The 27,717-nt window shown below is 48.5% G+C and overlaps 2 protein-coding genes and 1 long non-coding RNA gene across 16 annotated transcripts in view; 1 reads left to right on the forward strand and 2 right to left on the reverse strand.

The window, feature by feature from the left end:
* CDK11B (cyclin dependent kinase 11B) overlaps positions 1–19,357 on the reverse strand; it is a 29,789-nt gene extending 10,432 nt beyond the window's left edge. For 2 of the 8 annotated variants that reach the window (XM_078330029.1, XM_078330027.1), the window contains exons 1-7: positions 19,251–19,357; positions 17,432–17,555; positions 17,313–17,359; positions 15,982–16,097; positions 13,074–13,171; positions 11,073–11,211; positions 1,894–2,030 (exon numbers count right to left, since the gene is read on the reverse strand). In XM_078330029.1, the coding sequence (XP_078186155.1) occupies positions 1,894–2,030; positions 11,073–11,211; positions 13,074–13,171; positions 15,982–16,097; positions 17,313–17,321 (499 nt within the window). In that variant the 5' untranslated portion in view covers positions 17,322–17,359; positions 17,432–17,555; positions 19,251–19,357. Of the gene's footprint in view, positions 1–1,893; positions 2,031–11,072; positions 11,212–13,043; positions 13,172–15,981; positions 16,098–17,312; positions 17,360–17,431; positions 17,556–19,250 lie in introns of all 8 variants that reach the window. The other 6 variants (XM_078330028.1, XM_035307358.3, XM_035307357.3 and 3 more) reach the window with 3 other exon arrangements.
* A 728-nt stretch (positions 19,358–20,085) lies between these two features.
* On the forward strand, positions 20,086–20,580 carry LOC128928311 (uncharacterized). The gene is made up of 2 exons (XR_008473182.2): positions 20,086–20,202; positions 20,399–20,580. It is a non-coding gene; the product is annotated as an uncharacterized LOC128928311 (long non-coding RNA).
* Positions 20,581–21,703: 1,123 nt separating this feature from the next.
* Positions 21,704–27,717, reverse strand: part of SLC35E2B (solute carrier family 35 member E2B) — a 38,814-nt gene continuing 32,800 nt past the window's right edge. For 5 of the 7 annotated variants that reach the window (XM_035307364.3, XM_009000255.5, XM_035307366.3 and 2 more), the window contains one exon: positions 21,704–25,765. In XM_035307364.3, coding sequence (XP_035163255.1) covers positions 25,528–25,765 — 238 coding nt within the window. In that variant the 3' untranslated portion in view covers positions 21,704–25,527. Of the gene's footprint in view, positions 25,976–27,717 lie in introns of all 7 variants that reach the window. The other 2 variants (XM_078330037.1, XM_035307362.3) reach the window with 1 other exon arrangement.

The raw sequence follows: 27,717 nt of genomic DNA on the forward strand, positions 1-27,717 counted from the left end.
ACTCTGTCTCAAAAAAAAAAAAAACCAGAAATTATTAGCCAAAAAGCATTGTTTTAACAATGACTTTTAACTCTGCCTTTTGTTTTTTACGTAAAGGGCTAACCGCATTTACAAAGTGATTGTCATCATTTATGGACAATGTGTAAAGATGTGAGCTGGTGATGTGAACTGAGAGAAGTGGGGGTGCAACACTAAAGGGGCAGTTTGTTTTCTGTTTTCTCTATTGTGTTATTTCAAAGGACTGCAGCCTGCAAGCACAGATTTAAGTTGCCCTGAATATATGCTCCCGAGCCAAGTTTTCATAGGTCACTGCAGTTAACTTGGCATGATGCGAACTCGTGCTTTATAAATGCAGGATGTTCAGTGTCATTGCCACTGGAATCACAAAGTCAAGAGACAGAATATAAATCAAAGGAGAGCAGAATTTAAACATTTCTCTACCAAAAAATCAACTGAACACAAGACAGTAACGTGGAGAATGAGGGGGAGGCAGTAAGGCCGAGGAAATGAAGCACGGTGAGCCGGCCAGTCCTCCTCCTCCTTCATCGCCCTGACCCCCACCACGGCTCGACACCCCGGAGGAATTCGCTGAGTGAGTAAGCCAGTCACAGGAAGACAACGACTGTGTGATTCCACTCACAGGAGGCACCCCAGCAGCCAAGTCCAGAGACAGAAAGTGGGATGCTGCGTGTGGGATGCTGCTGTCGCAGGGGATGGTGTTGGTTTCATGAGAGGAAGAGGATTCTGTGGCTGGGTGGTCGCACAACACTGTGAACACATTCACACCACCCAACGCCAGATATGCTTAAGATGGGAAATTTTACACTCTCTATATATTTTACCACAGTTTCTAAAAATTGGGAAAATGAAAAGGAAAGGCCAGCTGGCCACAATGGCTCATACCTGTAATCCCAGCACTTTGGGAGGCCAAGGCGAGTGGATCACCTGAGGTCAGGAGTTCAAAGATCAGCCTGGCCAACGTGGCGAAACCCCGTCTCTACTAAAAATACAAAAATTAGCCAGGTGTGGTAGGGGGCACCTGCAGTCTCAGCTACTCTGCAGGCTAAGGCAGGAGGATCACTTGAACCCAGGAGGCGGAGGGTGCAGTGAGCCGAGACCTCACCATTGCACTCCAGCCTGAGTGACAGAGTGAGACTCTGTCTTAAAAAAAAAAAGGCAGAGGCTGGGTGCAGTGGCTCACACCTATAATCCCGACACTTTGGGAGGCCGAGGCGGATGGGTCACAAGGTCAAGAGATCAAGATCATCCCGGCCAACATGGTGAAACCCCATCTCTACTAAAAATACAAAAATTGCTGGGTGTGGTGGCACATGCCTGTAGTCCCAGCTACTTGGAAGGCTGAGGAAGGAGAATTGCTTGAATCTGGGAGGTGGAGACTGCAGTGAGCAGAGATTTCGTGCCACTGCACTTCAGCCTGGGTGACAGAGTGAGACTCTGTCTCAAAAAAAAAAAAAAAAAAAAGGCCGGGTGGCTCACGCCTGTAATCCCAGCACTTTGCGAGGCCGAGGTGGGTGGATCACGAGGTCAACAGATGGAGACCATCCTGGTCAACATGGTGAAACCCCGTCTCTACTCAAAATACAAAAAATTAGCTGGGCATGGTGGCGCGTGCCTGTAATCCCAGCCACTCAGGAGGCTGAGGCAGGAGAATTGCCTGAACCCAGGAGGTGGAAGTTGCGGCGAGCCGAGATGGCGCCATTGCACTCCAGCCTGGGTAACAAGAGCGAAACTCCGTCTCAAAAAAAAAAAAAAAAAAAGGCAGAGGCAAAAAAAACCAAGCGCAGGAACTAAGAATCTGCCTGTGAAAGCAAGTGCCCAACACCAGACAGCAGACACGTGTCCCACCCAGCACAGCCGCCCGCCTCTGCCTACCTTCCCTGCGGGCCTCCCGCTCTTTGCGTCGCTCCTCGGCCCGCCGCTCCCGCTCCTTCTGCTCTCGCTGCTCCTTCTGCTGCTCCCGCATCTTGCGCTCCCGCTCCCGCTTCCGTTCCAACTGCTCCAGACGGTCCCTGGAAGAGGCACCCGCCATCATTCCCCCTAAACAGAAAGCTTGCTTATTGCGTGCTTTTTGCCCACATTTGTAAATGGGCTTTCCGTGTAGTTTAATTCATAAAAAGCTTTTCTTTTGTTTTTTGAGACCAAGTCTCACTCTGTCGCCAGGCTGGAGTGTAGTAGCATGATCTTGGCTCAGTGCAACCTCCGTCTCCCAGGTTCAAGTGATTCTCCTGCCTCAACTTACCCAGTAGCTGGGACTACAGGTGTGTGTCACCATGCCAGCTAACTTTTTGTATTTTAGTAGAGATGGTGTTTCACCATGTTGGCCAGGCTGGTCTTGATCTCCCAACCTGGTGATCCACCCGCCTCAGCCTCCCAAAGTGCTGGGATCACAGGCATGAGCCACCACGCCTGGCTGCTTTTCTTTTCTTTTCTTTTTGAAACAGTCTCCCTCTGTCGTTCAGGCTGGAGTGTGGTAGCACGATCTTGGCTCACTGCAGCCTCCACCTCCTGGGTTCAAATTCTCATGTCTTATCCACCCAAGTTGATGGAATTACAGGTGTAATTTTTAGTAGAGATGGGTCCTTGAATTCCAGGCCTCAAGTGATCCTCCTGCCTCAGCCTCCCAAAGTGCTGGGATTACAGGTGTGAGCCACTATGCTGGCCAAGATATACATTCTGAGAGCCCTGTTATTAATGAGCCACATGACTAGTTTGGGAGACATAGTGAGACCCATCTCTACAAAAACTTAGAAAATTAGCTGGGCATGGTGGTGAGCACCATGGTTCAAACTTCTCTGGAGGCCGAGGTGAGAAGACTGCTTGACCAGAGTGAGACCATGTCTCAAAAACAAGAAAAAAAAAAAACCACTCACTGGTCCTAGCACATTTCTGTTCAGCAGCTCCACTAAAACATGAGAATTTCCATAAGTATGTATGAGAACCAACTTTAAACCTGAATTAATTATGAGATAAATCTGTACAGGCTAAAAAGACAGGCATAAAAGGCTGTTGGGTAAAGTTGGGAAGAGGCTGCAGACTCAAGCTGAGGCCCCGATGCTGACTGTGACTCGGTGAATTGTCTGTGCACATAGACCCCACCATTTCCCACCTATGTGGGCACAAATATGATAAGGGAGGGGCAGGGGAAGCTCTCTGAAAAGAAGATGTCATTGGGAATGCAGGAACCATGAGTGACGGAAATACGTGTGCTTGGCTGCCTCATCGAGTGGCCAAATGGCTAACATGGATCCGTGAGAGTTAATTAATTTTTCATGTTCCTCTGAAGTCCAAATACAATGAGAAAAACATGCTTTTAAAAAAAGTATCAAGATTCGCGCAGAGAAATGAACACGTGAAAAATGGCAAAAGGCCTATGGTCTAGTAGTGACCTGCACTGGACCAATGCTGGTCCACATCAGATCACACCGCTGGAGGAGGCTGAAGGCCTCCACAAATCCAGGTATTACTTTCAAATTCCTGGGAATCCTAACCTACTTCAAAATAAAAGTTGAGGTACAGCTAACTTATAAAGTTCAACCACTGAGTCCAGTGATTTCTAGGAAATTGATGCAGTTCTGCAACCATCAATCACCATGAGCCAGTTTTAAGCACTTCCATCACCTGGCGCCGCTCCTTGTGGGCACCTGCAGTGCAGGACCCAGCGCTCTGGGAGACTGCTCTGCTGCTTTCCTTCCTTCAGTCTCTTCAGGTGAAGAAAGCCTTGGTTTGTGACCTGACAGCCTCCTTTTTTTCATATAAGTGCCTTCTTTAAGCATTGCTATAGCTGCATCTCTCAATTTTGACACAATGTTTTCCATTTTTATTTAGTTCAAAATATTTTCTATTTTCCTTATAATAATAATAATTGCTTTTGGAGGCAGAGTTTCGCCCTTGTTGCACAGTGGAGTGGTCTCAGCTCACTGCAACCTCTGTCTCCCAGGTTCAAGTGATTCTCCCTCCTCAGCCTCCCAAGTAGCTAGGATTACAGACATGCGTTACCACGCCCGACTAATTTCGGTATTTTTAGTAGAGACAGGTTTCTCCATGTTGGTCAGGCTGGTCTCAAACTCCCAGCCTCACGTGATCTGCCCTCCTCGGCCTCCCAAAGTTCTGGGATTGTAAGTGTGAGCCACTGCGCCCAGCTGACATTTCCAACTATAATGAATAAATTATTGATATCTTTGCATTCTATCAGTGTTTGCTTCATGGACTTTGGACTCTGGCTAGATGCATGTACATGTATAATTACTGTGTCTGCCTGTTGCGTTGGCCTTTTTGTGGATATCAAGTCCTTGCTCCTTGTTGCTTCCAACATTTTTTTTTTTTGAGAAAGGGTCTCACTATGTCCCCCAGGCTGGAGTGCAGTGGCGTGATCTTGGCTCACTGTAACCTCCAACTCACAGGTCCAAGTGCTTCTAATACCTCAGCCTCCCGAGTAGCTGAAACTACAGGCACGTGCCACCATGCCCAGCTAATTTTTGTATTTTTAGTAGACGGGCTTTCACTATGTTGGCCAGGCTGGTTTCTAATATTTCTTTTCTTTTCTTTTTTTTTTTTAAATGAGAGTCTTGCTCTGTTACCAGGCTAAAGTGCAATGGCGCGATCTCAGCTCACTGCAACCTCCGCCTCCTGGATTCAAGCAATTCTTCTGCCTCAGCTTCCCCAAGTAGCTGGGATTACAGGAACATGAGACCATGCACAGCTAATTTTTGTATTTTAGTAGAGACGGGGTTTCATCATGTTGGCCAGGATGGTCTCAAATCTCTTGACCTCGTGATCCACCCGCCTCGGCCTCCCAAAGAGCTAGGATTACAGGCTTGAGCCTCTGCGCCCGGCCTCTAATAGTTCCTAACATCTGCGTTGTCTGATCTTAGTATCGCCATTCAGGCTCTCCTACCAGAGCTGGTGTTTGCATAGTGTGTCTTTTCCCGCCCTCTAAGAGACAGCGCACAGTTGGATCTTGTTTTTCTGTCTGTTAATCTGTCCCTCCTGTCAGGGCATAGAGACCTTTCGCACCTCATAGAGTTACACGTGTGGTAGGACTGACCTTTTGTTGCTTTGCTCCGTGTTTTTTTTTCTTCCCTCTTTTTGGTTTTCAGTTACACACAGTTAACGCGCCATTTTAATTCAGTATTTGTACTTCTAAAAAAGCCGTTTTCTTGGTGGTTGCTCTAGGGATCACAACATGCCTCACAATCTTATCTCAATTCCAGTAAAATACGAAACCTGTGGCATGGCCTTCTTCCCTCTCCTCCTGTGGCCCGGCCTTCTTCCCTCTCCTCCTGTGGCACGGCCTTCTTCCCTCTCCTCCTGTGGCACGGCCCTCTTCCCTCTCCTCCTGTGGCACGGCCCTCTTCCCTCTCCTCCTGTGGCACGGCCCTCTTCCCTCTCCTCCTGTGGCACGGCACGGCCTTCTTCCCTCTCCTCCTGTGGCACGGCCCTCTTCCCTCTCCTCCTGTGGCACGGCCTTCTTCCCTCTCCTCCTGTGGCACGGCCCTCTTCCCTCTCCTCCTGTGGCACGGCCCTCTTCCCTCTCCTCCTGTGGCCCGGCCTTCTTCCCTCTCCTCCTGTGGCCCGGCCTTCTTCCCTCTCCTCCTGTGGCCCGGCCTTCTTCCCTCTCCTCCTGTGGCCCGGCCTTCTTCCCTCTCCTCCTGTGGCCCGGCCTTCTTCCCTCTCCTCCTGTGGCACGGCCTTCTTCCCTCTCCTCCTGTGGCCCGGCCTTCTTCCCTCTCCTCCTGTGGCCCGGCCTTCTTCCCTCTCCTCCTGTGGCACGGCCTTCTTCCCTCTCCTCCTGTGGCACGGCCTTCTTCCCTCTCCTCCTGTGGCCCGGCCCTCTTCCCTCTCCTCCTGTGGCCCGGCCTTCTTCCCTCTCCTCCTGTGGCCCGGCCTTCTTCCCTCTCCTCCTGTGGCACGGCCTTCTTCCCTCTCCTCCTGTGGCACGGCCCTCTTCCCTCTCCTCCTGTGGCCCGGCCTTCTACCCTCTTCTCCTGTGGCACAGCCTTCTTCCCACAGTCCATTTGTGTCTTATACCGCACAACAGCACAGTGTAACTATTTTATACAATCACACTTCCTGTAACACCTAAGATGTGAAAAGAAAGAGATTTCTACGATCATTTAAGTCAACCTACATTTGCTGTTTGCAGTGAAAGCTACCGTCTCGTGTCATCCCCATTCAGGCTGAAGGTCCTCCTGTAGTATTTCTTTTAAGGCAGGTCTTGCCAACAGTGACTCCCCAGTCTTCGTTTCTCAATGTCTTCAGTTCCCTTTCACTGGTGTAGAACAGTTTTCATTCCTGGCTGACAGGTTTTTCCCTTTCAGCAGTTTGAGTCTGCCATTCCACTGCCTTTCTGGCCTCCACTGTTTCTAAGAAGTCGGCTGGCAGTGGTAGTCAAGTATGCCTTTCATGGGATGCGTCATTCTTCCCTGAGCCTTTCAACATTTTCTCTTCGGCTTTCCCCAGTTTGACTATGATGTGACTTTGTATTTATTCTAGTTCAAATTTCCCGCACTTCTTGAACGTCCAGACACTTTTAAAAAAAATTAAAATTTGGCATGTTTTTAACCATTATTGTAAAAATCTCTCTCTCTCGGGACCCCCATCATATGTATTTTGGCATAGCAGACATTGTACCCCGAGTCTCTGAGGATCTGCTCATTTTTCTTGTTTCCTCTCTGTTCTTCAGAATGGGCAATTTCTACCGTTCCTTCCATAAGGTCTTTGTTTCCAAGTCTTCACAAAATTCAACATCTGGAACACTCAGACATAGTTTCTACTGATGATGTTCTCCCTCAATATGGGTCATACGGTCATACTTAAATCTTAGGTAATGAATTCGTAGCAATTCTGGGTTCTAAGTTTTCCCCTTACTTATCGTCATGTGTTTCATGACCTGTCTGGCTGAAGTCTGCAAAATCCATCCCCTTAGAGCTATGGACACCTTGTTCTTTCCCATATGCCGATTTAACTTTCAACCTTGGCTTCCTAGGGGGTCACCCCTGTGTCTGCATGGCTTAGCAATTAGCCAACATTGGAAGAGGCTGGGCTCAAATACCCCAAGCCACACCAAGGCTTCCTTGGCCCACAGATGTTGCGTGGACAGGGAGCACTTGAGTGCAGGTTGTATTGGCATCATTTTCACAGGGGCGCGCCCTCAGGGATGGTCAGGACGGGGGGTGGCTCGAGCTCTCTCCAGTCTCTGCTGCACATCTCTGGCTAGATCATGGCTGTTCCCAGCCACACTGCACTTCACTCTGGCAGACCTCTTGGCCTTTCCTTCTTCCCTCTACTGAGGATGGTGGTGGGCAAGGGCACCGCCCACTGCTCTGAACTGAGCACCTGCTCCCAAGACAGCAAGGGCACTGCAGGTCCTGTGGCCTCACTTCCAGCAGAACCTCTATGCTCCACAAGCACAGAGGAGGCAGTAAAGGGAGCAGCTCCCAGGCCAGAAGGTCAGATTCTTACTGCTTTTACCCACAGCTCAGTAGTTTTTCAAGCATCAGTGCTTCTCAGATTCTCCTTTATCAGTTTCTTTCTTGTCAGAGACAAGGTCTCCCAGTGTTGCACAGGCTGGCCTCGTGTGGTCCTCCGGCTTTAGCCTCCCAAGTAGCATATGCTACTGTGCCCATTTCTGGATTTGATGCTCTTAATTGGCCCTAGCCAGAAGTCTGACCCCAACACTTTTTGCTCACTCTTCCGTCTTCATCTTCTAGGACATAAATATGACAGCCCAAATTTCACCTATCAACCTTCACTTCTATCCCAAGCTCCACTCTCGGGGACCAGGCACACTTGGTGTCTGGCACACGGCTTGGCATACATGGATGCTTCATACATCAAGAAGAATTTGGTCACTGGTGTGGGTAACCCCCCAGATGGGCACTGAGGAAGGAGAGCTGTGCAAACCCCAGGCACAACTAGTGCCTGAAGAATAACTTAGTTTATAGTGTTATTACTGAGCTCTTTCCTTTATATAATCCTTTATATATAATCATGTATTAGTTTACAGTCAGAACAATTAGTGCCTGAGGTATAACTTACTGCTTACATATATCTAGCTTATATAATCATGTTTAGTACTTATATCTACTTAGTTCTATATAATTTTCTCTATAATCATATAGATATTGTAGTTGGAGCTGTACCGACACATTTAGTGCTGATTTATAGAATCCTTCTATATAACCATATAATAGTCTGTAGTAGGAGGAATGCCTAGAGCAGTCACAGAACAGAAGCAGCACACGGGAAAACAGGCAGATCAGGACGAGAACCAAAGACCCAGGTGGAGGCGTCCCTGCCTGAAAGGGCAAACGCTGTATGGCAGGCTTGGAGCAGGAGCCTCTCCTCCTGATAAAGGAGCTGTGGCACCTTGTATCTAGTTCCTGTGGAAAGTGGGCCTCAGGCCTGAGATCCTGGAAGTAACCGAGGGAGAAGAACCCCTCTGGTGTGACCAGTCACGGCGGCCATACACCCTGTCAGTCTTTACTCGCTTCTGTGCTGGCTCAAATCATCCTCCCATAAATATCTTAAGAGAAGAGCACAAGTCTGTCAGCTCCCACTGCATTGGCTTACAGTGTCCTTCTATTAGAAACCCTTTGAAGTCTCCAGCCCCTGGTAAGAAGTGTTGCGCACAACATTTGTTGCACACAGCCTACCTCCTTGCCTCGGTGACCTAATGGGGGTGGACCCCTTTTCTGTACATGACCCTCTACTACTGCGCACGGCCCACCTCTCTGCCCAGGTGACCTAATGAGGTGGCCCCATCGCTTGCTACTCACGTGATTACATATGCCCCATTACTAATCCTATAGATGATGACCTCACTTAACAAGATCATCCCTTCCCTCTTCCTTGTACCTAATAAATACTGACACTTGTGGATGTTCGGGGCCTCGCCTGTCTCTGCTCATAAGTGGCATGGCCCCTGAGCCCAGCTGTCTTTTCTAGTCCTTCTGTGTCCTGTCTCTTTACTTCTCGGATAATGTGCCTCAACACAGCAATAGGGGATACTCCACGACCCCGTAGGGCTGTGGCCCTACAACTTGAAACGCTGCTCACCTCCCAGTGGTCTCAGACCTTGACCTCTGGGCCTCAGTGTCTCCCACACCCTTAGGCATCAACAAGGCTCCACTCATAATCTCTCTCTCTCTGTTTTTTTTTTTGCAATGGAGTCTCACTCTATCGCCAGGCTGGAGTGCAGTGGCATGATCCTGGCTCACTGCAACTTCCATTTTCCGGTTTCACGCACCACCACACCTGGCTAATTTTTTGTATTTTTTTAAAGATGGGGTTTCACCACGTTGCCCAGGATGGTCTGGATCTCTTGACCTCGTGATCCACCCGCCTCAGCCTCCTAAAGTGCTGGGATTACAGGCGTGAGCCACTGTGCCCGGCCTCCTCTCATAATCTTTACGTGCTGTACACCCAGCCCTGGCTGCAGCCTGCTGGCAACCATCACGGCTCCACACCCTTCCACTTCAGACTCCTCCCTTCCCTGCAGCAGGCTGGCTCGCAGGTTTTGTCTGGACTCAGCCTCAATGCAGAGGTGGGCCCACTTGCACCTGGCCTATAGCCTTTTTCTGGTACACAGAACAGATCTGGGGCTATAGCGATGTTCTTTCTTGGGAATCTGAGCTTATAAAGGGGAACGTACAGACTAATGGCCAGGAGTCCCAAGAGTATAGCGTCTCTATTTCCAGACTGTTTCAAGGTTTTTGGGATCCCCCTTCTTCTTGAGATGGTCCCACTCTGCTGATCATGCTGGAGTGCTCTGGTGCAATCTCAGCTCACTGCAGCCTTGACCTCCCAGGCTCCAGGGATCCTCCCACCTCAGCCCCCTAAAATGCGGAAATCACAGGTGTGAGCCTGTAATCTCCTTTCTTATCGTTGTTTTTGCTGCTATTTGAAAGGACCAGAGCCTATTTCCAGCATGACCCAGAGAACCCTAAGCAGTCCGCTTCCCTCGGCTTCTTGGCCTGAAGACCTCAAAATGGAGCAGATGCTCAGCACCTCCTGAATGAACAGGTGAAGAAGAGTCAGCTGCACCAAAGACAGTTATCAACAGCATTCACTTTGGGAACTCATGGATATGGCCTGACTGGTGCTCTCTGAGATGACTCCACTCTGGACTAAACAACTCACAAACACTTCTGAACACACATGCAGATCTCACCTTTGTCAGAGAGGAACCCTCTTTCCATTCCATCCTGATGCCCCATACCCAGAATCCCTTATAGCTCCACTCCTCCTTGCCTGGAGCCAGCCGTCAGGTCTGAGCAGTTCACCCCTGTGCTTTCCTTTCCACCTCCCCCGTTGTGTGCCTGGCCTCCTAGCCTTCACTGCATCACATCCGGATTCTAACTCTGAGCTCCAGCTTCCTCCTGATCAAGTGCCACCGGCCTGAGGACTCCAGCAGTCAGGCCCTGCTCAGGGCAGCTCCTAATCTCCCTTGCCTAACCTCCCTCAGGAGGAATCAGATGCACAAATTTCTGTTTTGTTTTGTTTTTTTCCAGACTGAATCTTGCTCTCTCACCCAGGCTGGAGTGCAGTGGTTCGATCTGAGCTCATTGCAACCTCTGACTACCAGGTTCAAGCAATTCTCCTGCCTCAGCCTACTGAGTAGCTGGGATTACAGGTGCCCGCCAACATGCCAGGCTAATTTTTGTATTTTTAGTAGAGATGGGGTTTAACCATGTTGGCCAGGCTGGATCTCGAACTCCTGACCTCAGGTGATCCACCTGCCTCAGCCTCCGAAAGTGCTGGGATTACAGGCGTGAGCCGCCTCGCCTGGCCAGACGTGCAGATTTCTGAGCCCTTTGTCTTCACTCAAACAAATCACACTTGTTCGTGACTCCAGACGCAGTAACAAGCCCCTCCCGTGGGACGGCTCTCTTGGTCAGCCTTGTCCGGCGTTCACTGTGCTATTTCCATGTCTACCACTTCTACACCAAATGTGACTTCTATTACCAAATTCTTCTTCTTTCATACCATGACAGGATACATCATGACAACCCTTTCAGGAGAAGAGTCCTGAGTGCAGCCAGCCCTCTCACCTTTCTCTCCTGGAATGCTCCCTCGCCATCTCCCTCCTCTTCTGTCTTTCCCATTCCCGGCGAGCTTTATCCTGTTCTTCTCGATGGCGTTTCCGACGTTCGTGCTCTCTTTCTTTTTCTTTCACTCTAGCATGCTTCCCTAATGAGAAATAAAGTGTCATGCAAAGAAACCTCACTTCAAAAATTTCATGAGTCTGGATGCAGTGGCTCACACCTGTAATTCCACACATGGGCAGATCACCTGAGATCAGGAGTTCAAGACCAAGCCTGGTCAACATGGTGAAACCCCATGTCTACTAAAAATACAAAAATTAGCTGGGCATGGTGGCGGGTGCCTGTAATCCTAGCTACTCTGGAGGCTGAGGCAGGAGACTTGCTTGAACTGGGGAGACAGAGGTTGCAGTAAGCCAGTATTTTGCCACTGAACTCCAGCATGGGCGACAAAAGCAAAGCTCTCTCTCAAGAAGAAAAAAAAAAAGGTCTGGGCAGGGTGGCTCATGCCTGTAATCTCAGCACTTTGGGAGGCTGAGGCAGGTAGATCACCTGAGGTCAGGAATTTGAGACCAGCCTGGCCAACGTGGTGAAACCTCGTCTCTACTAAAAATACAAAAATTATCTGGGTGTGGTGGCAGATGCCTATAATCCCAGCTCCTAGAGAATGATGCAGGAGAACTGCCTGAACCCGGGAGGTAGAGGTTGCAGTGAGCTGAGTTCACACCACTGCACTCCAGCCTGGGTGACAGGAGTGAGACTCCATCTCAAAACAAAACAAAACAAAAATAAAACACAAAAAAAAGCTACATGAAAATGATATTAAATGAAGTAAAGAACACCATATATTTAAATAATGATGTTAAACAATTCTGATTTTTTTTTTTTAAATAGACGGGATCTCAGTATATTGGCCAGGTTGGTCTTGAACTCCTGGGCTCAAGTGATCCTCCATCTTCGTCCTCCCAAAAGTGCTGGGATTACAGACATGGACCAGCGCACCCAGTTGAATAATCATGATTTTACGTTTAATAAAAAACTTTGAAAATAGTAAAGTATCTGCAGTAAGTACCTAATCATAAAGAAAGAAAAAAAACACAATTCTGATATCACTGAAGAGCAGAACTGTAATATGGCTTTTAAAAACTTTCTATTCTGAATAAACTATAATTAGAATATTAATTTTATAATTAAAAAAACACTATTCATAAAGACTACATAACAAAGCTTTGCTACGAGTGGGCTTCTACACTGTGTAATGAAGCCATGTTAATCGACTATATGTATAAAATGAGATTTCAATCAGGCTGAAGCTCCAATTGGCCTAACACCCGTAAGAATCCCTGTTATTGGCTGGGCGAGGTGGCTCACGCCTGTAATCCCAGCACTTTGGGAGGCCGAGGCAGGTGGATCACGAGGTCAGGAGATCGAGACCGTCCTGGTCAACATGGTGAAACCCCGTCTCTACTAAAAGTACAAAAAATTAGTGGGCATGGTGGCACGTGCCTGTAATCGCAGCTACTCAGGAGGCTGAGGCAGGAGAATTGCCTGAACCCAGGAGGCGGAGGTTGTGGTGAGCCAAGATCACACCATTGCACTCCAGTCTGGGTAACAAGAGCAAAACTCTGTCTCAAAAAAAAAAAAAAAAAAAAAGAATCCCTGTTGTTGGTATGAGAGCAAAGTGGTCAAGCCAAATCCATATTTGGACTTGACCAAGTACCCACTTCAGTGTGTTTTCTCCCGAACTTGTGGAATTAAGGTCATTTTAAATGTAAAGAAACTTTCCAAAACAATTGTATTTGGGAGAAAACATCAGAGCAAAAAATGGAACAGCCTTCTGAACAGTCTGGAACACATGGATGCTTTTAGCTAGAACTTTCTCTCTTCTTTTTCAGTGGTGCTTTGGGGAAGGCAGAAGAGTAGGAATGGAAAAGAAACCACACTTGAACACGACGTCAAAGAAAATAAATGCTTCTGTACCCCCTTCTGCCGAATGGCTACGATGCCTACGTTTCTCTTTTCTCTTTTCATCTTTTCTGTGATGAGCTTTTTCTTTCCGAGACATTTGTTGGGGTGGTTTGATAGCCAAAGAATCATCTTCTTCTCCTCTGAAATAAAACACAACAGCACCATATCATGCTTGAGAAAGTGGTAAGAAGCATCAGGTTTCTCCAACCCAGAAAAATGCAAGATTCAGCTAAGAATGAAGATGAAACATCATTTTAAAAATTACATGAAGCCAGGTGAGGTGGCTCACGCCTGTAATCTCTACACTTTGGAAGGCTGAGGCAGGCGGATCACGAGGTCAGGGATTCGAGACCAGCCTGACCAACATGGTCAAACCCGGTCTCTACTTAAAAATACAAAAATTAGCCAGGCGAGGTGGTGCACACCTGTAATCCCAGCTACTTGGGAGGCTGAGAGAGGAGAATTCCTTGAACCTGGGAGGCAGAGGTTGCGGTGAGCCAAGAGCATGTCATTGCACTCCAGCCTGGGCAACAGAGCAAGACTCCATCTCAAAAAAAAAAAATTACATAAATTCCTAAACTTTAGGTGTTTTAAGATTCAGATAAAAAATCTAAGAAATCGACGTTGTGTGGAGAGGGAAGGAAATGCCTCTCAGAGGACCTGTAGGGGATGAGGGCAGGTTCATTCACTTGACTGTGGTGATAGTTTCATGGGCATGTATATATATATATATCATATTTATTTTTTTGTCAGCCTAGGCAACAAAATTAATTAATTCATTAATTTTTCTGTCACCCAGGCTGGAGTGTAACGGTGTAATCTTGCTCACTACAATCTCCACCTCCCAGGTTCAAGTGATTCTCCTGCCTCAGCCTCCCAAGCATCTGGGACGACAGGCACCCACCATAACGCCCAGCTAAGATTTGTATTTTTAGTAGAGATGAGGTTTCACCATGTTAGTCAGGCTGGTCTCAAACTCCTGACCTTGTGATCTACCTGCCCCATCCTCCCAAAGTGCTGGGATTATAGGCATGAGCCACCATGCCCAAACTTATTTTGATTTTTTTGAAACGGAGTGTCATTCTGTTGCCCAGGCTGGAGTGCAGTAGCGCAATCTTGGCTCACTGCAACCTCTGCCTCTCAGGTTCAAGCAATTCTACTGCTTCAGCCTCCCTACAGGTGTGCACCACCATGCCAGGCTAATTTATATATTTATAGTGGAGATGAGGTTTCACCATGTTGGCCAGGCTGATGTTGAACTCCTGACCTCAGGAGATCTGCCTGCCTCGGCCTCCCAAAGTGCTGGGATTACAGGCATGAGCCACCACTCCCAGCCACTCACACCACATTTAAATATGGGCAGCTCATTTTATGTTATTTATTCCTTAATAAAGCTGTTCAAAGATTCTACACTTTTGGCAGGGTGCAGTGGCTCACGCCAGTAATCCCAGCACTTTGGGAGGGTGAAACGGGCAGAGTACCTGAGGTTAGACGTTTAAGACTGGCCTGACCACAGCGTGAAACCTGGTCTCCAGTAAAAATACAAGGAAAAAAAAAATTTAGCTGAGCATAGTGGCACTTGCTTGTAATACCAGCTACTCAGGAGTCTATGGCAGGAGAATTGCTTCAACCCAAAAGGCACAGGCACGTAGTACATTCTACGTCCTTGTACTTGAACCAAGATACCTGTGCTGAACATGCCCACAGGCATATCATAGCTCGCCACTGCTTTCAGCTGTTTAAAAAAGTTTTAAGGCCAGGCACAGTGGCTCCCGCCTATAATCCCAGCACTTTGGGAGGCTGAGGTGGGCGGATCACGAGGTCAAGAGATCGAGACCATCCTAGCCAACATGGTGAAACCCCATCTTTACTAAAAATTACAAAAATTAGCCGGGCATGGTGGCACATGCCTGTAGCCCCAGCTACTCAGGAGGCTGAGGCAGAATTGCTTAAACCCAGTAGGTGGAGGTTGCAGTGAGCCGAGATCACGCTACTGCACTCCAGCCTGGTAAGAGAGTGAGACTCTATCTCAAAAATAAAAAAGTTTTAAGTTGTTAGCCAATTGGGTTTTCGTTTGAATTGTGAGGTCTGGCTCCAGTCAATGGAAATCAGACACAGCAGCAAGGACAACCCAAAATGCATAAGGGATAAATATGTTTGCTTTTCCTTTGTTTGTTGTACCCTCGTGGCAAGATGGTTAGTGAGGGTACCCTTCCTGAAGTCCAGAAAGTAAAAATTGCTTTACTGAGAAATCTTTTGTCTCAGTGCTAATTTTTCTGTGTGTCACCTACAATCGTGTTTCCAACAATGACCATGAATGGCACCTGACTATGGCAGGGAAACTCATTTGGTTTTTCTCATCTTCTTCCTTTCTTATTTTGTGTAGAGATGAGGTCTCCCTGTTACCCAGGCTGACTTCAAACTCCTGAGGCTCAAGCGATCTGCCTGCCTTGGCCTCCAAAAGTGCTGGGATTACAGGTATGAGCTACCATACCCAGCCAGTATGAACATTCCTGATGGGCGGCCCTCAGGTATCTTTCAGCATTCTACTTTATTTGCGCAAAATCTTTTCCTTTTCTTTTAAGATGGGGTTTCACCATGTTGGCCAGACTGGTCTCGAATTCCTGACCTCAGGTGATCCGTCCACCTTGGCCTCCCAAAGTGCAGGGATTACAGGCATGAGTCAATGGGCCCAGCCTGTGCAAAATCTTACATAGTAAATTTTATTAAGCATTTTAACACATGGCAAACTTCTTTACAGAAAGAAAGGGCAAGGGCATGAGGTGACAACGCATACTACATGAGAGTCAGTCACAGGGTGATGTAAACCTAAGGTTACACCAATACACCATCACAGTAACCCTAGGAAAGACGAGCCAGGCCACGGCTATGTACAGCACTCAGTGTCTTCTGCCGCCAGTCACCCTTATGCTTCTGCACAGCCGCTCACCTGTCTTCCATAGAGTCTTCTCTTCTATACGGGGAGTTCCTTATCGTGATCTCCATGCGGTGGTCTCTCAGCTCCCCCTCCTCAAGGGAATCCCGCTTGGAATCCCGGTCATCAGACTAAGAAGCAAAGAGAAAGTTAATCATTTTCTTTATAGATTAATTATTTTTCATTTGTAGATTCAAGTATTTTTAATAATAAGCAAACCTGGCCAACATCCAAAAACAAACTTTCATATATACTCTGAATGTTACAGCATATAAAAAGCTTTCGTTCAAATCCCATTACATAAAAATTACAACTCCCTGTAATTGAAAACCTGAGATGAGAATTAAAAAAATAGCATATATGACAAGAAACATCAGATTCTATGCCAAGTATGTTAGTTGCTTATATGAACCAAAAATGAGTCCTACGGAATATTTTACAAACCAAATACTTGGTGATACCACAGACGGTACAGGCATACCTTGGAGATATTTTAGGTTTGGCTCCAGTACACCACAATGAAGTGAGTCGCACAAGTGTTTGGTTTCCCAGTGCATATGAAAGTTGGTTTAGGCTGGGCCTGGTGGCTCATGCCTGCAATCCCAGCATTTTGAAAGGTCGAGGCTGGTGGATCATCTGAAGTCAGAGTTTGAGACCAGACTGACCAACAGGGTGAAACTCCGTTTCTACTAAAAATACAAAAATTAGCTGGGCATGGTGGCAAGCCATCTGTAATCCCAGCTACTCGGGAGTCTGAGACAGGAGAATTGTCTGGACCCGGGACGCAGAGGTTGCAGTGAGCTGAGATTGTGCCAATGCACTGCAGCCTGGGCTATGGAGAAAGACCCCGTTTAAAAAAAAAGCTAACAAAGTGAGCACATGCTATTGGAAAAATGCTCAATGCAGAGTTGCTACAAACCTTTAATTTGGAAAAATTACAGCATCTGTGAAGCGAAGTGCAATGAAACAAGGTATGCCTGTGCTCACAAACATCCCAGAATGGTGTTAGGAATCTTACTGAAGGAGGATTTTGCCAATATCTCTTACAAATTACTAAAAAGCTTTTCTGAATACACTTATGCAAACCAAGAAGGATGTAAAACATTTCTATTAATTTCAAGGCAAGTTCCCACTATATTAAAAATATTTGGAAAGAGTATTATGAATACACTAATAACAAAATGAGAAAAATTAGTCCAATTTTCCTAATGACTTAACATTCAAAATATTTTATTCTCCACATATGCCCAATCTAGATACAGCTTTAGTGTGTTAACAATCTGCCTTAATTGTTAACTGAATATCTGAATGTTTTTGGTAATTTTTAGAATAGATTTTGGGCTCACCTGAGACATTTGGAAGTACAAAAGAACTTCACCGAAGAAGCGTTGTTCTAATGGAAAAACGAGGGCAAAGAAATTAAATCTCCTTTAAGAAAACCACTTACTTAAAAAACATGGCTTACATTTTTTAAGCGTTTTATCTCTGCTTTCTCCTCTTGTTCCTTCCTTCGTTTCTTTTCCTGAAGAATTTCATCTAAAGTTTTCACTTTCCAAGAGTCCTTTTCATCACCCATTTGAGTTAAAACACTGCGAAAAGAAAAATAATTCAGCCTACATCAGGGCACAGCAAGCTATGGTTAGATGCTCTATTGTTTCTGAACACTTGAACTTAGTCACTTTTGGATTCAGAATAAATCCTCGTTAAGAATGAGAAGTTTTGGCCAGGCACAGTGGCTCAAGATAGTAATCCTAGCATTTTTAGAGGCCAAGGCTGAAGGATTGCTTGAGCAAAGGAGTTGAAGACCAGCCTGGGCAATGTGGCAGAACCCCCTCTCTACAAAACATACAAAAATCAGCCAAGTGTGGTGGCGTGCGCCTGTATTCCTGGCTACTTAGGGGGTTGAGGCAAGAGGATCACTTGAATTGGAGAACTCAAAGCTGCAGTGAGCCAAGATTGCCACTGCACTCCAGCTTGGATGAAAGACTCAGTCTACTAAAAAAAAAAAAAAAAAAAAAAAAAGGTTAAATTGTAGGCTGAAACCGGTGGATCTCAAAGTCAAAAGTTGAAGACCAGCCTGGCTAACACGGCAAAAGCCTGTCTCTAGTAAAAATACAAAAATTAGGCAGGGCGCGGTGGCTCAAGCCTGTAATCCCAGCACTTTGCGAGGCCGAGGCGGGTGGATCACGAGACCATCCTGGTCAACATGGTGAAACCCCGTCTCTCCTAAAAATTACAAAAAATTAGCTGGGCACGGTGGTGCGTGCCTGTAATCCCAGCTACTCAGGAGGCTGAGGCAGGAGAATTGCCTGAACCCAGCGGGCGGAGGTTGCAGTGAGCCGAGATCGCGCCGGTGCACTCTAGCCTGGGTAACAAGAGCGAAACTCCGTCTCAAAAAAAAAAAAAAAAAAATTAGCTGGGCGTGGTGGCGGGTACCTGTAATTCCAGCTATTTGGGAGGCTGAGGTAGGAGAATCGCTTGAACCCAAAAGGCGGAGGTTGCAGTGAGCCGAGATTGTGTCACTGCACCCCAGCATGGGCTACAGAGCAAGACGTTGTCTCAAAAAAAAAAAAAAAAAAAAAAGAATAAGTTGTAAGCCAGGCAAAGTGGTGGGCGCCTGTACTTCTAGGCACTCTGCAAGCTGAGACAGGAAGACCGCTGGAGCCCGGGAGTTCCAGTGTGCTCACAAGCAGCCACAGTATTATAGAATGGGCGACAAAAAGAGAGATAGGTTCTCAAAGATGACTGCTTGAAATCAAATCTTTTTTCCGTTTTCTTGTGTGGTCTTGGGTAACGTAATTCACCTCAGTTTGGTCTTCTGCACAACCAGAATAACACCACCTACGTGACAGTATCGACAGCGGATTAAAGATCATCCACTTAAAGGCTCTTAGCTCAGGGCCTGCCACTCATCAAACACTGCTTTTACTGTCAGAATCCGCTAGAAAGATATTTGGAATACGGGAAGCCGCCAGCACACTGGACAGCTGCCCCTTGAGGCCGCGGTGAAAGGTGTCCGAGATGTGCTAGCGCACAAGGACGCCTGACCCAGGCGCTGGGCTATTTCCTGGGGTTCAGCCTGGCAGACGCTGGCTCCAGGGAGCGTTTGGGCCCGCCGCCTCCACCACTCGAAGTTCCGCGCGGGATGAGACTGGCCGGGGAAGCGAGGGTGTCGCTCGGCCCCGGCCCCACGTCCGCCCAGCTCCGAGTCTCGCTCGGATGGGAAACTAGTGTGCGCAGTTCTCGTCGCGCTCCCCCATCTAGTCCGCCCAATCGTCACTCACCCCTACGTCGCCGCCGCTGCCGCTGCCGCCGCCGCCGCTACCGCTGCCGCCACCGGTCCCGGAGCCTGAGAAGAAACAGCGAACAGCGACCGGCGCGCGCCAGGAGTGTCGTCACTTCCTGCGTTGGCGCCTAATGATGACGCATAAGCCGCCTCCGCCACAAAACTTGAGACCAAGACAGGGGCTCGCCCTGAACGGCACTTCCTGTATCGGCAAGGACTGATAAGACCGCGCTTGCTCAGGTCCAGGACTCCAGAAGAATCAGCGCCTTGAGCTGCACTTCCGACTTCGGCGAGGGCTGGTGACGCACTAATCAGGGCGCCGAACAGAGCGACTACTGCTTTGGGAGCAGTTTGCGCCGGCGCGGAACGTGTGGCCGGCCCCCGGAATCCGACTGTGACGCTTCTGGCCGCGTTGTCCGCGCCGGCCGCGAGGCTAGCGAGTAGAGTGCCTTCGCTTGTGACGCCGCATTAGACCCCCTTGACCCCTGGGGCCCCCAGTCTGGCAGGTGGGTGGAGCCCGCCCCATTTACCTGCTGGATACCTCGCGAGATGCGTCTTGTAACTGTTCGTCTTGTAAAGGCCCATCCCCGGAGTTTAACTCTGAATCTTATGCAAAAGCAGGGCAGGGAGAGCTTTTATGATGTGATTTTATTTATTTGTATAGTTACTTTACATTCGGAGTATCGCTCTGTCGCCCAGGCTGGAGTGCAGTGGCGCGATCTCGGCTCACTGCAACCCCTTCATCTCGGGTTCAAGCGATTCTCCTGCCTTAGCTTCCCGAGTAGCTGGAACCACAGGCGCCCAGCTAATTTTTATATTTTTGATAGAGACGGGTTTCTCCATGTTGGCCAGGCTGGTCTCGAACTCCTGACCTCAGGTGGTATGCCCTTCTTGACCTCCTAAAGTCCTGGGATTACAGGCGTGAGCCACCGCGCTTGGTCTTTTACAATGTAAGTTTTATTTTTTTTGAGACAGAATCTCGCTCTGTCACCCAGGCTGGAGTGCAGTGGCTGGAGTGTAGTGACCCGATCTCAGCTCGCTGCAACCTCTGCGTCCTCGGTTCAAGCTATTCTCCTGCCCCAGACTCTTAAGTAGCTGGGATTACTGACATGCCCCACCATCCCCAGCTAATTTTTGTATTTTTAGTGGAGACAGGGTTTCACGTGTTGGTCAGGCTGGTCTCCAACTCCTGAAATCGTGATCCGCCCACCTTGGCCTCCCAAAGTCTTGGGATTACAGGCCTGAGCCACCATGCCTGGCCTTTTACATTGTGATTTGAAAGCTGACAGTGCTTGTGCAGACAAACTGGGTAAGGTGCTAACCCCTAACTCTCAAGGCCCCACTCCAAACCTTTGGAATTAGAATCTTCCAGGAGAGGTGGACAAAACGAGTAATTCCCTTTCCATATGTCAGGTTATCTTCTTGACTTGAAAAGTCCCATCCTGAATCTCAGGATGGAGACCATGGGAGAAAAATATCCGCATTTACTGGGCCTGAAATGGGAAAATGTAAAATGGGAGAAGAAATTGACTAGGGCACAAGGGTGATGGGTATGGGAATGTTTTTCATCCTGGAATGAAATGCTTCTTTTGTGTACCCAAGCTCTCATGTTGCTTCCTGAGTTATTGGGAATTGGGGAATTTTTTTTTTTTTTTTTTTTTGGTAAGTCTTGTTCTATCACCCAGGCTGGAGTGCAGTAGCATATCAGGTAACTGCAACCTCCGCCTCCGGGGTTCAAGCGAATCTCCTGCCTCAGCCTCCCTAGTAGCTGGGACTACAGGCATGCGCTACCACACCTGGCTAATTTTTGTATTTTTAGTAGAGACGGGGGTTTGCCATGTTGGGCAGGCTGGTCTTGAACTTATGACCTCAAGTGATCCTCCTGCCAGCCTCCCAAATTTTTGGAATTATAGTCATGCGCCACCACACCCAGTTGAAACTCTCCATTTTACCTTTCCTTTGTGAAATCTGTGAGTACCCAAATGCAGCCATTTATGTCAAACCCTAAGAAAACTGACGCTGGAGGCCACAAGGGGGGGGGGGGTGGCCTTGCACTTGTGCTTGTAATGGGAGCCGCCACAAAGGTCTTTCCCTACCAGAAGTTTGGGTTAAGCCACTTCTGTGAAGACCGTCTGTGAGCAACAGCCAGCCCCGCCAGTTAACAGAGGCCACCACCACACAGGCTCCTGTTGCCACTGATGTTTGTGTCAGGATAGCTGACGCGGACTTCTTTTTGCCTACAGAAGCTCGCCCTTGTCCCAGTCTGAGATGAGCCTGTGGACGAACCCTGGATTGCAATCCTTTGCTGTTTGCAAACAGCCTCTTGTTTTTGAGAATTGGTTTCTCTTGCTCATTTTAGGTTGCTAGAAGCTGGTGTAGGCAATAAGAAGCCAGCTTTGATCATTTCAGTAGCATAAACACCAGAGTTACAGAAGGAAGAAAACAAAGCAGTCCATATTTAACATTTATTTTACTTTGCTGAGCAAAAATCATAGCGGCTACCATGGCTGCTTAGTTTAGACAAAAATAACACGGAGGCATCCACAGGATTAGTTACACAGCATCAACCTATCACCACAGCAGATTTAACCAGTGACTCCCTAAGTTAACAGAATCATTTGCTAGAAAGCACTAGTCTAGTAATAGAAATACTGAAATGCGTCACATACAAAACACTATAAACACATGATGTGCTTTTAGTTCTCCATAGTTTGATATAAAGGAAATAGAATTTGGCTCTGACGTAGGATATTGCTAACGAATTTTCAAGTTTTCCCATGTAGGGAAAGTTGCCCTGACTCTCCCTTTTCAAGGTGGAGCCTCCAAACACCACATGGGCAAGTCAAGACACACACATCTGCAGTCAGTCTGAAAAAGCAAGTCAGCTGAATGACAAATGAAATGGAAAACAGAAAAGGCCTTTGCTAGTTGCAAGTTTCCAACTGAGTTTCCACGAACAAGGATCCAGCAGTCATCACACTGAAACAGGTGGCGCACAAGGAAAATGGAAAAAATACTTTCGAGGCAGGAAAGCTGCAGGTTTCTGTGCTCTGAGTAGATGACCCACTGTTGTATCCTCAGCCAGGGCAGAGAACTAGCCAGATTTATCGGGGAGCTGGGACACTCATTATATGAACGAAGGCCCCTAGCAGCGTGGGTATGTATGTTGGGAAAGAATAATGCCCTTAGTACAATGTTGGTCAAGGCAAAAGAGCAGCCTATTTCTATCTGTAACAACATTCTTCCTTACTTCTTCCAACAGGGAGGTATTTTCAGGCCTCAGGACATCATTTGGACAGATGGTAAAAGCTGTCTTGTTCCCGTTCCTCCCACTGACCCACTTGAGTGACCCTCTGGGAGCAGGGCAGCAGCAAGCAGAGCTCACTGGTTTTGTGGCAAGGGTTTTAAAGGCATGCTACAAAGCAGAGCTCTATTTGGCTGATATTCTTTGTACAGCTTTTTAAGATTACTGCTTCTGACTCAGCATGTTAATTTTTCACAAATTACACATTTTGGGTTGTGCAAGTGTTCTCCTCTTCCCAAGCAGGCAGGTTATTTTAATACTGTTATACAGGGAATTATGACTGCTGGATTTTCAAAATCTTTTTATGCCATTCAGTAGGGAGTTTCCTTGAAAGCCAGAGAGCTGCACATCTCTAAGTATCGATGCAAGTGAGCAGATGACTCAGTCCAGGAGGTGGTTCAAGAGTTGTGTGTTTACAAAGGCACGGACAGTGACGATGGACACACCCAATGGAAGTCAGACATGCAGTGCCAGTGCTTCTGTAAGCACATCTGTGACCATTCAACAAGAACGTACTATTCTATAAGAGTATTAGACAAAGTGATTTAAAAAATGTGTCTGTATAGTCATTAACATGGCCCAGCCAGGCCTTGGGTTTTGCCTCTGGTGCTGGGCTGTTCTGGGAATGCTTTGAAGACTGGTGACTGGAAACTGACTTGGGAGTGGAGAGGTGACTGAGGGAGGGGGCAGGGGAGGGGATGGTGTGCCTGGGTAAGGGCACAGCACTGGCCACTGCACGGGCTCCAGAGCAGCATTACACAGGAAATCACCCTATTTGTTAATCATTTGGAAAAACATTATCTGGTCCACAAACAGAAAATCAAAACAGGCTGGAAGCTCCTTGTGAGGGTGGAAGGGAAGGCACCACAGGATGTGCACCAGAAATTCCAAAGGTGCTCAGAACCAGGCATCTGCACCTCTCCTTACACCAGACCAGTATTCAAAGAAGCCAGTGGGAAACCTGGTAGCCACATTCTCCACGGGGAGGTGGACAGGGCCACCCTGGGGGTTGCTTTCAATTCTGGTGCTCACAGATCACCAACCCCCACCCATGCCACCTCCAGGGCATTTTCTTTCCATTAGCTTTTGAGGAAAGAGAAAAGAGAAAGGGAAACCCAGGAAAAATCATGAGAAAAATGTGTTCACGGTGCAGTGGTTTTATAAAAGTGGCCAGAGGCAGGTGCAGTGGTTCATGTCTGTATTCCCAACACTACGGGAGGCTGAGTCGGAAACACTGCTTGAGCTCAGGAGTTCGAGACCAGCCTGGGCAACACAGTGAGATCCCCATCTACAAAAAAATAAAAGCAGCCAGGCACAGTGGCATATGCCCATGGTTCCAGCTACATGAGACTGAGTGGGAGGACTGCTTGGGCCTGGGAGGTCGAGACTGTACTGAGCAAAGATCATGCACTGTACTCCAGCCTGGGTAACAGAGCAAGACTGCCTCAAAAAAATAAGGTTGCTTGTGGGTTAAAAAGACCCATCATCACGGCAGACTTTGAGTAGGTAGAAGTTATGAGTCATCATTATTGCTCTGTTTCTGGATGATTTTATCTTCAAGAGGGGCTATTTTTCTATTTTCCAGGTGGGAAGCCAAATGGGAAACCAGTGAAGTGACCATGGGTGCCAGAGACCTGAAAAGGCGGGCAGGGAAGTGACCATGGGTGCCAAAGAGCTGAGGAGCATGGCAGGGAAGTGAGACCTGGGGCCATTGACAAGCCCTGGAGCTGGCTGGCAGCAGACTGCAGCAGCTGAGAAACACGCTGGGTGCAAGATGAGGGGTGAAGAGCTCAGGCACGGTCAGAAGCCTCTGCCTGACACATGGCTCCTCCTGCGCCCTTGGGATGTGTGACACTGAGGAGGAAGGAGGGGCCAAGCTGGCCCGTGGCCTGTGTTGCAGGGCTACTGTCCCTTGTGGAGAGTGGGCTGGGGGGATGGGCACCTGACACACACTGTGCCCCAGAAACATTCAGTGAGCGCTTCCTATTTCAGCAAGGAGCATGGCTGTGTAAATGCCACACAGCCCAAACCATCAATACTGCAATGTCCTGCCAGAGTGCTCATGTGGGGAAATGAACAGGTGCTCGAAGATGAGACAGACTGGGAGCAGTGGGCTCTGAGGGAGCTGTCCTGTGGCACACCCCACAGAGACCTCAGAACAGCCTGCCTAATACTGAGTCCAAAAAAGAAAAGGAATGTACACATCTCCTCCCCTAGTTAAATACGAGGCATTTATCCTCAACCTCAGGGCTGGAAACCACCACAGGTAGGAAGGCACAGTGCCACAGGGGTAAGGCTCACACAGCCCAGGATGTGGAATGTGACGGGCAGGGTACCCCAGAGGGGAGTCTCATGCAGCCCAGCGTGTGGAAGGGGTAGAGGATTTCCCTCTTCACAGAGTAACTGGAAGGCTTCCTGGTCACGGCCCTTGAGTGCCATCATAGCCTGGAGCTTGCGATGCCTCTAGGACAGTCTTGAGCCAGGTGGGCTGAAGTTCTGAGCACCTGTGGTGGCAGCAGGAGACCCTTCTGTCCACTCCTGTCAGCCCTGCTCTGTGGCCTCATGCCCAGAGCCAGTCTGCAGCCAGTCCAGGGCCTCAGGGCCTTTGAAGGCTGGTGTGGGAAGCTGAGTGCTCTCTCGGCTCTAGCAGGGAGCAGCTCTCATTGGCACTGGACTCAGCTCTGGTTCCCAGTGGACCTTGGGGTGCTGCCCACGGAGGACATGGGCACTCTGCCCAGCATGGGAGCCGCAGAGGCTGTTTTCACATTACACGGCGATGGGCTCGGCTGACATGGGCTCTGCTCTCCACTCCAGGAAGGTGATACCTGGAAGCCCATTTGCGTTTCTGCTGGTCTCAACAGGAAAACCGAGAAAGGAGCAGTAAATGCCCAACTCAGCTCCCCATGTCCTGCAGCCCAGCAGGGCCATGGAGGAGGGGGTTCCTGCCCGTTTCCACGGATGCGGCATCCGCTCAGGGGTGCTGCCTGGGGTCCTGCATAAGCAGCGGCTCCCCGCGGTCCTCAGGCGCCTGGCCAGTGGCTGCAGCCAGGCTCTGCAGTGCCTCCTGCTGGTGCTGCCTGGCCTTGTTGTAGAGCAGGACCCCAACCGTCACCAGGGCTGTGCCAATGGCCGACAGGCTGGTGATCTTGTTGCCGAAAACGATCACACTGAGCCAAATGGACAGGGCGTGCTTCACGGTGCTGGCGACACTGCAGAGACGGGGGGTGGGGGCAGCCGGGGAGCTCAGGGTCAGGGTTACCCTGGCCGGCAGCCAGCAGTTTGGCTGAGCCTGGGTCTAGAGGCCAGGGTGCTCCGGGGGACCCAGGTGATGGTGAGCTCTGCCCAGGGGGTTTCGGAACTTTGAGGGGGGCTTGCCTGCTCCCTCATCCCTTCTTTTCTTTGCAGGGTACTTTTCATTACTAAAAAAGTCAGATAAAGAGAAACCTGAGGAATAGCCAAGTCCCATGATCTAGAGGCAGGAATCCATGACATCTGCCTCTTCAGCTTCATCCAATTGAGGTAGGTCTCACTATGTTGCCCAGGCTGGTCATCAACTCCTGGGCTCAAGGGAACTTCTCACCTTGGCCACCCACAGTGCTGGGATCACAGGTGTGAGCCACTGCACCCGGATGAAATATTTTTAAGTAATTTACAGATATTGTGACATTTCATCCGAGTGCTTCAGCCTGCTTGCTAAAGAATAAGATATTGGCTGAGCGTGGTGGCTCACACCTGTAATCCTAGCACTTTGGGAGGTCGAGAAGGGTGGATCACAAGGTCAGGAGTTCAAGCCTAGCCAACATAGTGAAACCCCATCACTACTAAAAATACAAAAAAATTAGCTGGGTGTGGTAGCACCCACCTGTAGTCCCAGCTACTCGGGAGACTATGTCAGAGGAACTGCTTGAACCTGGGAGGTAGAGGTTGCAGTGAGCCGAGATCTTGCCACTACACTCCAGCCTGAACTACAGAGCGAGACTCTCTCAAAAAACGAAAAAAGAAAAGCAAAAGATATCGTGACATTTCACCCCCGAGGGCTGCAGCCTGCTCTCTAAAGGGCAAGAAAATCAAAGTTATTGTGACATTTCACCCTGAGTACTGCAGCCTGCTCTCTAAAGAACAAGAACATCTGCCACACACCCGCAGCGCCTTTGCAGCCCCGGGAACAACAATCCCCTGAGATCACCAGTTAGGTGAAAAAGGGCACCACATATGAAATGTTAGGGCTGTGCAAAAATAAAGGAGCCGTGAAATACCCTTTGCAGACTTTCCATAATGAGCACTTGTGGCTCTTACAATATGAACTTAGATAAAACAAAAAAATACTACTGAAAAATAATTGGGCTGGGTGTGGTGGCTCATACCTGTAGTCCCAGCACTTTGGGAGGCCAAAGGTGGGTGAATCACTGGAGGCCAGGAGTTCAAGACCAGCCTGGACAACACAGCAAGATCCCACCTCTCAAAGAAAGAATTGTAAGAATTAGCCTGGTGTGGTGGCAGACCTCTGTTATCCAAGCTACGCAGGAGGCTGAGGCGGGAGGATCACTTGGCCAGGAGGCAGAGGTTGCAGTGAGCTGAGATGGTACCACCGCATTCCAGTTTAGATATCAGAGCAAGACCCTAGCTCAAAAAATTAAAAAAATAAAAATAAAGAAAGTTTTCTTTTTTTGAACCATCGCTAACAATCACTAATATTCATTAAAACACCAGGTTTCAGGAGCATTTGGAAATAATTCCTGACCCCCAAAAGAAACAAGCTGGTGAAAGACAGTGACCAAACCTAGGAGACCACCATGAGTTCCAGAAAAACTCAGAAAGCACAGCCATTCTTCCTATCGCTGAGATGCGTCCTGCTCAGGACTCAGGAAGCATTTGGCGAGGCAGTGCCATGGATGAGGCAACCTGCCGGTGAGGAGGGGCAAGCTCCTCAGCTGAGGAACACTGCATGCACCGCGCACAGCTACCACCTCGGAGGGTATCTGTGAATTTACCGCACTGACTTGGACCAGATGAAAAGCAGAGAAGAGGGAGAGTCACACCTGAGTGCCCCCCCACCCCGCCCCAACCAGCCCTGACGTCTACTTTTCCTTTTACATTTGGGGACAATTCTGCCTCCTCATGACAGATCAGAAGTTTCAGAAAAAAGGTCCACTGACTTCCA

This window comes from Callithrix jacchus, chromosome 7 (assembly GCF_049354715.1).
Source record: "Callithrix jacchus isolate 240 chromosome 7, calJac240_pri, whole genome shotgun sequence".
Lineage (NCBI taxonomy): Eukaryota > Metazoa > Chordata > Mammalia > Primates > Cebidae > Callithrix > Callithrix jacchus.